The sequence below is a fragment of the Tachyglossus aculeatus genome, chromosome 4 (genome assembly GCF_015852505.1).
Source record: "Tachyglossus aculeatus isolate mTacAcu1 chromosome 4, mTacAcu1.pri, whole genome shotgun sequence".
NCBI classification, from domain to species: domain Eukaryota; kingdom Metazoa; phylum Chordata; class Mammalia; order Monotremata; family Tachyglossidae; genus Tachyglossus; species Tachyglossus aculeatus.
Window position 1 is genome coordinate 38,901,176 of NC_052069.1, and position 12,763 is coordinate 38,913,938.

Here is a 12,763-nt window from a genome sequence, read left to right on the forward strand (position 1 = left end):
CTTCAAACAAAAGCTCTTCACCATTGGCTTTCCTCTCCCCCTCGTCCCCCTCTCCATCCCCCCCATCTTCCCTCCTTCCCTTCCCCACAGCACCTGTATATATGTATATATGTTTGTACATATTTATTACTCTATTTATTTATCTTACTTGTACATATCTATTCTATTTATTTTATTTTGTTAGTATGTTTGGTTTTGTTCTCTGTCTCCCCCTTTTAGACTGTGAGCCCACTGTTGGGTAGGGACCCTCCCCATATGCTGCCAACTTGTACCTCCCAAGCACCCTTCTTCGAAACCACACCTGCTCCAGGAAGCCTTCCCCGATTAACCTCTCATTTTCCCATCCTCCGTTCCAAGTGCCACTTTTGCATCATCTGCGCCCTGGGGTACGCACACCCATGTGCGGCACTTAGATGCATATCTTTAGAGAAGCAGCGTGGCTCAGTGGAAAAAGCCCGGGCTTGGGAGTCAGAGGTCATGGGTTCAAATCCCAGCTCCGCCAATTGTCAGCTGGGTGACTTTGGGCAAGTCACTTCACTTCTCTGGGCCTCAGTTCCCTCATCTGGAAAATGGGGATTGAGACTGTGAGCCCTCCGTGGGACAAACTGATCACCTTGTACCTCCCCAGCGCTTAGAACAGTGCTTTGCATATAGTAAGCGCTTAATAAATGCCGTTATTATTATCATTATCTTTATATTCTACTATTTCCTCCTATCAGTGATTATTTGAGTGATTTCAGTAATTTATTCCCACTAGACTGTAAACTCGTTGTGGACTGGGAACGTGTCTACCCTCTCTCTCATATTGTGTATTCTCCCAGGCACTTAGCACAGTGCTCTACATACAGTAAGAGCTCAATAAATACCACTGATTGATTTAGTGTCGACCTCCCCTGCTCACTCCTAAGCTCTTCAGGGACAGGGTTTGGGTATTAATTCCAATGCCCTCTCCCAGGCACCTGGCGCGTGTGGTGTTCTCCACACAGTAGTCAATCGTATTTACTGAGCGCTTACTGTGTGCAGAGCACTGTACTAAGCACTTTTTTTAAATGGCATTTAAGTGCTTACTATGTGCAAAGCACTGTTCTAAGCGCTGGGGGGGGGGGGATACAAGGTGATCAGCTTGTCCCACGTGGGGCTCACAATCTTAATCCCCATTTTACAGATGAGGGAACTGAGGCACAGAGAAGTGAAGTGACTTGCCCAAAGTCACAGAGCTGACAACTGGCAGAGCCGGGATTTGAACCCATGAACTCTGACTCCAGAGCCCGGGCTCTTTCCGCTGAGCCACGCTGCTTCCCTTGGGAGTGTACAATGAAACAGAATAACAGGCATAGGCCCTCAATGCATACTATTAATTAACTGATACCTATAGTGGCTTTTTTCTGTTTCTCATCCTACTGCTCTTAATGTCTCCTTTGTATTCCATTTTCTGGGCTTCCCTTCTTTCCTTCCTTCTCCTGCCTAACACTGCCTCGTGTCCCCTCGGTTAGTTACCCAGGCGATCTGCTTCCGACTCCCTATTTTTACCCATTTTGGGATGTTTAATCCCCGTTCCTGACCCCCCTATCCCACCCACCCACCATGGCTTTTCCTGAGCGAGCTGGCCTCCGGTATTTTCGGTTTTCCCGCTCCCTTCAGACCTTCAACTGCTTTGCCTCACTGCCAGCTGAATACTAATTTGTCCCGCAGCTTTCGGTTTGCCCGGTCTGCTGACTCCTGCCCTTTTTATCAATTCCTCTACCTCTACAAGGCGAATAGAGTCAGGAGGCCTGCTCAGTTCCCAGACAGCTCGGCATTTAGGCTAGTCCAGCAACAGCGGCGACTCCGGAATACACAGGCCGATCGACACGGGAGAGGAGTTAAGGAAAGCATGGGAAAAATACGAGGGCAGAGGTCACCGGGTGAGGGAATCAGGAAGAGAAGACAGAGGCAGAGGACAGATGACGGCAGGATTCTCCCACATACATTTTAACAACTACGCTTACATACCTGTCGAAAATTTCTGGTAAAAAGAATAATAATAATAAAATAATGATGGCATTTATTAAGCACTTACTATATGTTGCCAATTTGTACTTCCCAAGCGCTTAGTACAGTGCTCTGCACACAGTAAGCGCTCAATAAATACGATTGATGATGATGATGATGATGATGATGCAAAGAACTGTTCTAAGTGCTGAGGAGGTTACAAGGTGATCAGGTTGTCCGACGGGGGGCTCACAGTCTTAATCCCCATTTTACAGATGAGGGAACTGAGGCGCAGAGAAGTGAGGTGACATGCCCAAAGTCACAAAGCTGACAATTGGTAGAGCAGGGATTTGAACCCCTGACCTCTGACTCCAAAGCCCGTGTGCTCTTTCCACTGAGCCATGAAAGAAGCAATCAATTCCCCAATTTCCTTAGATCCAGTGATTCGTATGAAGTGATTTCCAATCAATCAATCAATCAATCGTATTTATTGAGCACTTACTGTGTGCAGAGCACTGTACTAAGCGCTTGGGAAGTCCAAGTTGGCAACATATAGAGACGGTCCCTACCCAACAGTGGGCTCACAGTCTAGAAGGGGGAGACTGAGAACAAAACGAAACATATTAACAAAATAAAATTAATAGAATAGATATGTACAAGTAAAATAAATAGAGTAATAAATATGTACAAACATATATACATATGCCCGTGTGCTCTTTCCACTGAGCCATGAAAGAAGCAATCAATTCCCCAATTTCCTTAGATCCAGTGAATCGTATGAAGTGATTTCCAATCAATCAATCAATCAATCGTATTTATTGAGCGCTTACTGTGTGCAGAGCACTGTACTAAGCGCTTGGGAAGTCCAAGTTGGCAACATATAGAGACGGTCCCTACCCAACAGTGGGCTCACAGTCTAGAAGGGGGAGACAGAGAACAAAACCAAACATATTAACAAAATAAAATAAATAGAATAGATATGTACAAGTAAAATAAATAGAGTAATAAATACGTACAAACATATATACATACATACACCAAAGACTTAGTGTGCTCCGGGGAGCGTACCTACAGTACTACTTGGTATACGAGTCTACGAGATTGAAGTTGCTTTCAACTGTTTAGAGATGTCATGGAGAACAAGGAAAAAGTAATCTACAGATGTTGTAGAAAAGAATTCTCTTAATGACATGCAGATTTTCAGATTTCTGTCCATGGCGAACCTGTCTAGGGTGAGGCCTGAACATTGTTCATTCTTCTTAAGGGCCTGGGAGCCAGAAGGAGCTGGGTTCTGATCCCGCTCTGCCACTTGTCTGCTTTGTGACCTTGGACGAGTCACTTCACTTCTCTGGGCCTCTGGGATTGAGACTGCGAGCCTTATGTGGGACAAGGACGGTGTCCAACCTGATCAGCTTGGATCTACCCCAGTGCTTAGTTCAGTGTCTGGAACCAAAAAACACCACACTTACCATTATTATTATTAAATTTAGCTTCCAGCCGTGGTTCTTAGCGTTTACATTTCAACAGCGTGCAAATGATTTTCTTGGATTGAACCCATGGTCACATGTTAATTATTACGATAGCTTAGAAAACACTGGGCAGAATCCAGTGGGTCCGACTTTATTTTGCAAAGACAAATAACAATTGGTCCTCAGAGCACTGAAGTGGAAAACAGGTTTTCCTAAATAATAATAATAATAATAAAAATAATAGTATTTGTTAAGCGCTTACTATGCTCCAAGCACTGTACTAAGCACTGTGACAGATACAAGGTTATCAGGTTGTCCCACGTGGGGCTCACAGCCTTAATCCCCATTTTACAGATGAGGTAAGGCACAGAGAAGTGACTTGTCCGAAGTCACACAGCTGACAAGTGGCGGAGCCAGGACTAATCAATCAATCAATCGTATTTATTGAGCGCTCACTGTGTGCAGAGCACTGTACTAAGCGCTTGGGAAATACAAGTTGGTAACATATAGAGACAGTCCCTATCCAACAGTGGGCTCACAGTCTAAAACGGGGAGACAGAGAACAAAACCAAACGTACAAACAAAATAAAATAAATTGAATAGATATGTACAAGTAAAATAAATAAGTAAATAGAGTAATAAATATGTACAAACATATATATATATATATATACAGGTGCTATGGGGAAGGGAAGGAGGTAAGACTAGACTAGAACCCATGACTTCTGACTCCCAAGCCCCGGGTTCTTTCCACTAAGCCACGCTGCTTTTCTAAATGAAAGACTGATAACATTGAACATTTATAGAAGTCTAATTTAGGCAAACCAGTTAGGCCATTTTAATAATAATGCCCTCCCTCTCCCCTAGGGATTTCACACTGCTTATTTGAAGGGAATTCCCTGACGGCTCTAATCTGGTCATAACCCAATTTCCCGACCTTCAAGCACACTACATGGTTTAGGTTTTAGACGGGATTTGCCTGGTAGGGTGCTATTTTAATGTTTTTAATACTGGATCTCATTTGCTGCAGTCCTAATTAGTGTTGGGTGACAGTCTAATTTTGCACTTGTCCTCTACGGCAATTTGACAAAAGGGCCACTTTAAAAATAAACACAAACTAAAACATAAAGCATAGTACACAGAAACAGCATCAGACAATATACATCCAGCTAAAGACCTAGAAAGCCAGGCTTTTGCAAAAAAGCGGATAGCTATTACCTGACTAAATTCTGCTGCATGTTTTCGATCTTCATTAAAATCTGTATATCTGCCTGAGACAAAGTGTAGGCTTTCAATCTGAAAGACAAAATGCAACATTGGAGTGCTTAATGAAACCCTGTCACAAGGAGAAACTGAAATTTGACTTCTAGTTGCTTTTATGGGGGGAAGACTATGCATTCTACAGCTGCCGATAAAATCATAAACTTGGTCGCGTGGATGCTTCCTGGCACCTCAGAAGGTAAAAACAGCAGCATAAAAGCGGGGCCACAATGTCTACTCCAGAACCTTGACTTAAACACATATTTCTCTTCACTGTCGCATTTGAAAGCTTCCCAATTTTGCATCATAAAAAGATACACCGTTTCATCCCAAACCCACCAGTCACTTTGTTAATCGTTCCGATTCTCTCCAAATCAATCAATCGTATTTATTAAGCGCTTACTGTGTGCAGAGCACTGTACTAAGCGCTTGGGAAGTACAAGTTGGCAACATCTAGAGACGGTCCCTACCCAACAGTGGGTTCACAGTCTAGAAGGGGGGGACAGAGAACAAAACAAAACATATTAATCAATCAATCAGTTGTATTTATTGAGCGCTTACTGTGTGCACAGCACTGTACTAAGCGCTTGGGAAGTACAAGTTGGCAACATATAGAGACGGTCCCTACCCAACAGTGGGCTCACAGTCTAGAAGGGGGAGAGAGAGAACAAAACAAAACATATTAACAAAACAAAATAAATAGAATAGATAGGTACAAGTAAAATAAATAGAGTAATAAATATGTACAAACATATATACATATATACAGGTGCTGTGGGGAAGGGAAGGAGGTAAGGCGGGGGGGACGAATGCCATTATTATGATTAGTGCTTAGAACAGTGCTTTGCACATAGTAAGCGCTTAACAACTGTCATCATTATTATTATTATTTTATTATTAAATCACTTGGGCGTTCTAGGTTTGGCTGGGATTTGAAGGTTTGGAACTCAAGGCCAGTTCCTGGCAAAACGGTCTATTTTTGCTCCGTAAGCCACCTGTGTCCCGGAGTTGGGGACGGGCATGGCTTGGGAAGAGGGCCTGTCTGCAGGTGACACGGCGGGTTGGGATGTAGGGTGGTGAGGGAAGAAGCCAGAGGAGGAGGAGGAGGAGGACGGCTGAACTTAGTAAGGGGCAGATCCTTGGTAAGGGGCGGAGGGCCGGGCTGAGCTGGTATGAGAGGATGGATGAACTCAGCAGAAGGGGACCACATTAAAGACGGTCTAAAGCGGGCACCGAAGGGCCGTTTTTCTTTGTCGTGCATTTATTTACTGTACCAAAGCAGAAGGCAGGGCAACCTACACATCAAGCAAAAACTCCTCCCCCTGGGCTTCAAGGCTGTCCATCACCTCACCCCCTCCTACCTCACCTCCCTTCTTTCCTTCTCCAGCCCAGCCCGCACCCTCCGCTCCTCTGCCGCTAACCTCCTCACTGGGCCTCGTTCTCGCCTGTCCCGCCATCAACCCCCGGCCCACGTCCTCCCCCTGGCCTGGAATGCCCTCCCTCTGCACATCCGCCAAGCTTCCTCCCTTCAAGGCCCTACTGAGAGCTCACCTCCTCCAGGAGGCCTTCCCAAACTGAGCCCCATTTTTCCTCTCCCCCTCCCCATCCCCCCGCCCTACCTCCTCCCCCTCCCCACAGCACCTGTATATTCATTCAATCGTATTTATTGAGCACTTACTGTGTGCAGAGCACTGTACTAAGCACTTGGGAAGTACAAGTTGGCAACATATAGAGATGGTCCCTACCCAACAGCGGGCTTACAGTCTATATATGTTTGTACAGATTTATTACTCTATTTTACTTGTACATATTTGCTATTCTATTTTGCACCTTTTAGACTGTGAGCCCACTGTTGGGTAGGGACTGTCCCTGTATGTTGCCAACTTGTACTTCCCAAGCGCTTAGTACAGTGCTCTGCACACAGTAAGCGCTCAATAAATACAATTGATTGATTGATCTAGCTTTACTTCTATTTATTCTGATGACAACACCTGTCCACACGTTTTGTTTTGTTGTCTGTCTCCCCCTTCTAGACTGTGAGCCCACTGTTGGGTAGGGACTGTCTCTATATGTTGCCAACTTGTACTTCCCAAGCGCTTAGTACAGTGCTCTGCACACAGTAAGCGCTCAATAAATACAATCAATTGATCTAGCTTTACTTCTATTTATTCTGATGATGACACCTATCCACACGTTTTGTTTTGTTGTCTGTCTCCCCCTTCTAGACTGTGAGCCCACTGTTGGGTAGGGACCGTCTCTATATGTCGCCAACTTGTATTTCCCAAGTGCTTAGTACAGTGCTCTGCACACAGTAAGTGCTCAATAAATACGACTGAATGAATGAATGAGTGCCCGGTGGATCTGGGGTTGCTTGAGGGGAGGCCAGAGTGGGCCGGGATTGGGATAGGGATTCAGAAGCAAAGACGAATCCCGGAGAGGTGGGATGGGCAACAGCGGTCAAGGCTGCCGGATAAAACACGGGACAGAGAAGATGGACTTGAGAAGAAGCGTAACGTAGAGGATACAGCACAGGCCTGGGAGTTGGAAGGTCATGGGTTCTAAACCCAGCTCCGCCACTTGTCTGCTGTGTAGCCTTGGGCCAGTCACTTCACTTCTCTGGGCCTCAGTTACCTCATCTGTAAGATGGGGATTAAGACTGTGAGCCCTATGCGGGACAGGGACTCTATCCAACGCTATTTCCTTGGATACACTCCAGTGCTTAGTATAGTGCCTGGCACATAGCAAGTGCTTAACATTATTATTATTATTATCACATTATTATTATTCTGATCTTTTGTCAAGTGGGCCGAGTCAGCCACACCAGATGGGAGAGCCCTCAGATGGAGCTGAAATAAGTAGGTGATATATCTACTTGTCTTGGCTGATGAGGATACCAGGAGATCAATCAATCAATCAATCGTATTTATTGAGCGCTTACAGTGTGCAGAGCACTGTACTAAGCGCTTGGGAAGTACAAGTTGGCAACGTATAGAGACAGTCCCTACCCAACACTGGGTTCACGGTCTAGGAGATCTCACAAGCCATCACATCGAGTTATGGAAAATGGCATAAAATTGAACTACCGTGGGTTATTTGATTTTTCTTTTATTATACACTTTCTTCATTGTTAGTGATTCTTTCAATACAAGATGACTTTCCACATATGCGGACTGAAGAAAACCTTCCCTTTGATTCCATTCCACACTACCTTCCACCTCCCCTAAACGTGGCCGAGTGGAAAGTGCGTGGGGCTGAGAGCCCCAGCAGCCTCCTGCGTTGTCTCGGGTACGCCTTGGGATAACCCACTCAATCAATCAATCAATCGTATTTATTGAGCACTTACTGTGTGCAGAGCACTGTACTAAGCGCTTGGGAAGTACAAGTTGGCAACATATAGAGTCAGTCCCTACCCAACGGTGGGCTCACAGTCTGGAAGGGGGAGACAGAGAACAAAACCAAGCATAGTAACAAAATAAAATAAATGGAATAGATATGTACAATAATAATAATAATAATAATAATAATAATATTATTCAAGTACAAGTAAAATTATTCAAGTACAAGTAAAATAAATAGAGTAATAAGTATGCACAAACATATATACATATATACAGGTGCTGTGGGGAAGGGAAGGAGGTAAGACGGTGGGGATGGAGAGGGGAACGAGGGGGACGGGAAGGAGGGGGCTCAGTAGAGAAGTGAAGTGACTTGCCCAAAGCGGAACCAGGATTTGAACCCATGAACTCTGACTCCAAAGCCCGGGCTCTTTCCACTGACTGAACATTATTTGATTTATTCAGATTTCACTGTTTGTGAATTTCTCTCTGCCGGACATCCCCCAGTAGAGTATCCTCTCCCTACCTCATAAAGGGAGGTGGTGAGCGGGTATAAGGAGATCACTAAGGTGAAAGCGCTCTGGAAATCCGAAAGGATTGGGCAAAATGAGATCGTGGTAGCAATTCTTTCAGGGCAGGGACCAGATCTTTTATTTTGATTACATCCTGAAGCACTTAGTCCAGTGTTTGTCACAGAGTTCGCCCTCAACGGAAGAAAGGGCTGGACCCAGAGGCAGTCAGGGGAGCTCTGGGGAGAAATGGAAAGGGGACGGGGAATATTCAGGGGCGGAGAGGTGGGTGGGACAGACCCCCTCCCGCCTCATTTCCTCCTCCTCCACGCTCTGTTGGGCTGGTTCTCTCTCTGTGCCATTTTTTCCTCTCTGGTTTCTGCTTTTTCTGCATGAGGCCCTTTCCCCTTCCCCTCCTTTTCCATCCCATCTCCTCCCCTTCCCTCCCTCTACCTATCACTAGGGTTTCAAGAAGCGGGACGCCCCGTGACTTGAACCCGACTGGGAAGGGGTCCACAGCAGGTTCAGCCTGCAGCCTTTTGCTTTTGGGATAGACCTGGCCCTAAAACAAAAATCTTGAAAGAAAAATTCAAGTTGCTGGACCCAAGCGTACCATAAGTGGAGAGCACGGGACGGAGTAAAGCTCAAATTGTTCTAAGATCTGGTAAAGTAGGAATTGTAGCCCCAATACCACCTGACCTGATGTAATCTTCAAATTTTGGGTAGGGCTGTCGATGGCTGAACAGTAGCAATGGGAATGTCCTAAATAATAAGAGTGATTGTACCCCGAGACAATGAATACCGTGCTGACTGGAATGATAAGATAGGTTCATGCCGAGGATTGAGGTGAAGTCGGGCTACCATTCGGTAGAAAATCGGAATGGAGGAGAAGTGAGAGGGGCTAGTTTCAAAGCCACGGAAACCAGAAGTGAAAGGTTTGGAAACATACCTCTGACGGATCACTGGATCAGATCTTTCAGGATCAATGTAGGTTCTTAGGATTTCACGAAGCGTTTTATCTTCTGGCACTCTGTTCCCCCCGAAGGAGAAAAAAAACAACAACAGAGAACATTTAGGATCGTCTTTTAGGGATACCGCATTTAGAATTCATTTAAATTCTGAAGCTGGAAATCAGACATAGATTCTTAAGGGGTCTTAGTTTACTTTTAGCAAAGTGCCACATCCTGTTTCCAAGAAAAAATATTTAGAGAAAGAAGTCTTAAAACATCAACGTGATCTTTGCAAACTGTGTTTTGACAACTTCGCGGTAAACACGCCAGAAAAGTACAGACCAAGTTTCTCCTGAAGCACACCTGGGCTTTACAGTGAAAGGAAACAGAGCAGGACAAAATGAATTTTGGAGTCTGCTGAAGCCAGGTCATTTGAAAAATGGTTGCAGATGATGCCCGATGAACCCAAGACAGAGCTAGAATGTATCCACTCCAACTGCCAGGACCAGATGAAAGAATTACTACTCCCTTCCTCGGAAGTCTGTTTCTCAACTTTTTATGGCCTTAACAAAAGTCTTACAAGTTTCCAACTTGGTCCACATGTGTGTACATGATTTGAAACCGCAAAGCTACTGAAGCAAATGCTTGAGACAAGTGCTCTGGAAAAATGACTTTTCTCCTTTTTTTTCTCGTACCTGCCCACGGTTTATGACTGTGTACCTATGCACGCGGAATATTGGAACAGCTTCTCTCCATGGCTGCGGTTTAACTTCAAATAAAGCAAGTTCAAACGAAGCCCTCGGCAGAAGCTTAAGTGGTCCGATATGCCCACGTAACTGCTGGATGCACTCGGAAGCGTGCGACGCCGTTTTCCGTAAGAAATGTATCGATTTTCAGATATTAGAGCCCCATTATGCTCTACAAAGGCCATATTGTTATAGGCTATGTAGGAATGGAGGGGCCAAGGATGCAGCCACTCCGCATCCCACTCATAAACTGACTGAGCCCCTGTCAGGCTGGCAAGGGTTGAGAAGCAGTGTGGCCTAGCGGGTAGTGCCTGGGGGTCAGAAGGACCTGGGTTCTAATCCCAGCTCCCCCACTTAATTAATTTTGGTATTTGTTAAACACTTACTATGTGTAAAGCACCTTTCTAAGCGCGGGGGAGGATACCAAGTGATCAGGCTGTCCCATGTGGGGCTCCCAATCTTAATCCCCATTTCACAGATGAGGTAACTGAAGCCCAGAGAGGTCAAGTGACCTGCCCAAAGTCACCCAGCTGACAAGCGGCGGGGCTGGGATTTGAACCCATGACCTCTGACTCCCAAGCCCGTGCTCTTTCTACTGAGCCACGCTGCTTCTCTTGCCTGCTGGGTGACTCTGGGCAAGTCGCTTCACTTCTCTGGGCCTCAGTGCCCCCATCTGGGAAATGGAGATGGAGCCCGGGAGCCCCATGTGGGACAAGGACTGGGACCAAACCGACTTGCTTGCGTCCACCCCAGCACCTTAGTACAGTGCCTGGTTACATAGTAAGTGCTTACCGTACACCACAATTATGGGCTCTCCGTCTTTTAGACTGTGAGCCCACTGTTGGGTAGGGGCTGTCTCTATATATTGCCAACTTGGACTTCCCAAGCGCTTAGTACAGTGCTCTGCACACAGTAAGCGCTCAATAAATACGATCGATGATGATGATGATGATGTCAGTCGTGGGAAAGTGTGCAAAGCACGGGCTCAGCCGTATTCCCTAGACTGTGAGCCATGTTCTTCTAGACTGTAAGCCCACCTTCTAGACTGTGAGCCCACTGTTGGGTAGGGACCGTCTCTATATGTTGCCAACTTGGACTTCCCAAGCGCTCAGTACAGTGCTCTGCACACAGTAAGCGCTCAATAAATACGATTGAATGAATATTCCCAAACTGTGGGACCAGCAGGTCTGAGTGCTGTAGGGCCCTGGGGGTTCAGAGCCCCTTATCATCATTATCATCATCAATCGTATTTATTGAGCGCTTACTATGTGCAGAGCACTGTACTAAGCGCTTGGGAAGTACAAATTGGCAACATACAGAGACAGTCCCTACCCAACAGTGGGCTCACGGTCTAGAAGGGGGAGACAGAGAACAAAACCAAACATACTAACAAAATAAAATAAATAGAATAGATATGTACAAGTAGAATAAATAAATAGAGTAATAAATATGTACAAACACATATACATATATACAGGTGCTGTGGGGAAGGGAAGGAGGTAAGATGGGGGGGATGGAGAGGGGGACGAGGGGGAGAGGAAGGAAGGGGCTCAGTCTGGAAGGGCAGAGATGGTTCTAGAATACCACACTCCATTCCTGGAGGCCCCCTGAGACAGGCATATTTTTTTCTAAATGATATTTATGACTGTCTACCTATGCACGGGGAATATTTGGTCTTTGGAAGGCCAAATAACTCGACTTAGATCGGCATATTTTGGACACACATATCAGGAGGACTAATTCTCTGGAGAAGACACTAATGCCAGGAAAAGTCCTGGGAAAACGTGGAAGAGGCAGATGGGCAGCTTGACGGATACACACCATAACAACCGTTAGAAAGGTTACGGATTATGGCAGAAGACGGGATGATCTGGAGTACTTCCCAAGCGCTTAGTACAGTGCTCTGCACACAGTAAGCGCTCAATAAATACGATTGATTGATTGATTGAGTAAAGATATCCACAGAGTCGCTATGAATCGGAAATGACTTGATGGCGCTTGATAATTTATTACGCACTTACTATGTGTCAGGCACTGTACTAAGCGCTGGGATAGACACAAGCTAGTAATAATAACGATGGCATCTGTTAAGCGCTTACTATGTGCAAAGCACTGTTCTAAGTGCTGGGGGGGTACAAGGTGATCAGGTTGTCATCATCAATCGTATTTATTGAGCGCTTACTATGTGCAGAGCACTGTACTAAGTGCTTGGGAAGTACAAATTGGCAACATATAGAGACAGTCCCTACCCAACAGTGGGCTCACAGTCTAAAAGGGGGAGACAGAGAACAAAACCAAACATACTAACAAAATAAAATAAATAGAATAGATATGTACAAGTAAAATAAATAAATAAATAGAGTAATAAATCTGTACAAACATATATACATATATACAGGTGCTGTGGGGAAGGAAAGGAGGTAAGGCGGGGGGGATGGAGAGGGGGACGAGGGGGAGAGGAAGGAATGGGCTCAGTCTGGTAAGGCCTCCTGGAGGAGGTGAGCTCTCAGTAGGGCCTTGAAG

General features: G+C 45.5%; 1 protein-coding gene across 1 annotated transcript in view; it reads right to left on the minus strand.

The window, feature by feature from the left end:
- Nucleotides 1–12,763, minus strand: part of ZNHIT6 (zinc finger HIT-type containing 6) — a 93,189-nt gene that overhangs the window by 30,112 nt on the left and 50,314 nt on the right. Inside the window, exons 7-8 of the mRNA XM_038745297.1 lie at nt 9,494–9,574; nt 4,659–4,736 (exon numbers count right to left, since the gene is read on the minus strand). Of these exons, the coding sequence (XP_038601225.1) occupies nt 4,659–4,736; nt 9,494–9,574 (159 nt within the window). The remainder of the gene's footprint in view (nt 1–4,658; nt 4,737–9,493; nt 9,575–12,763) is intronic.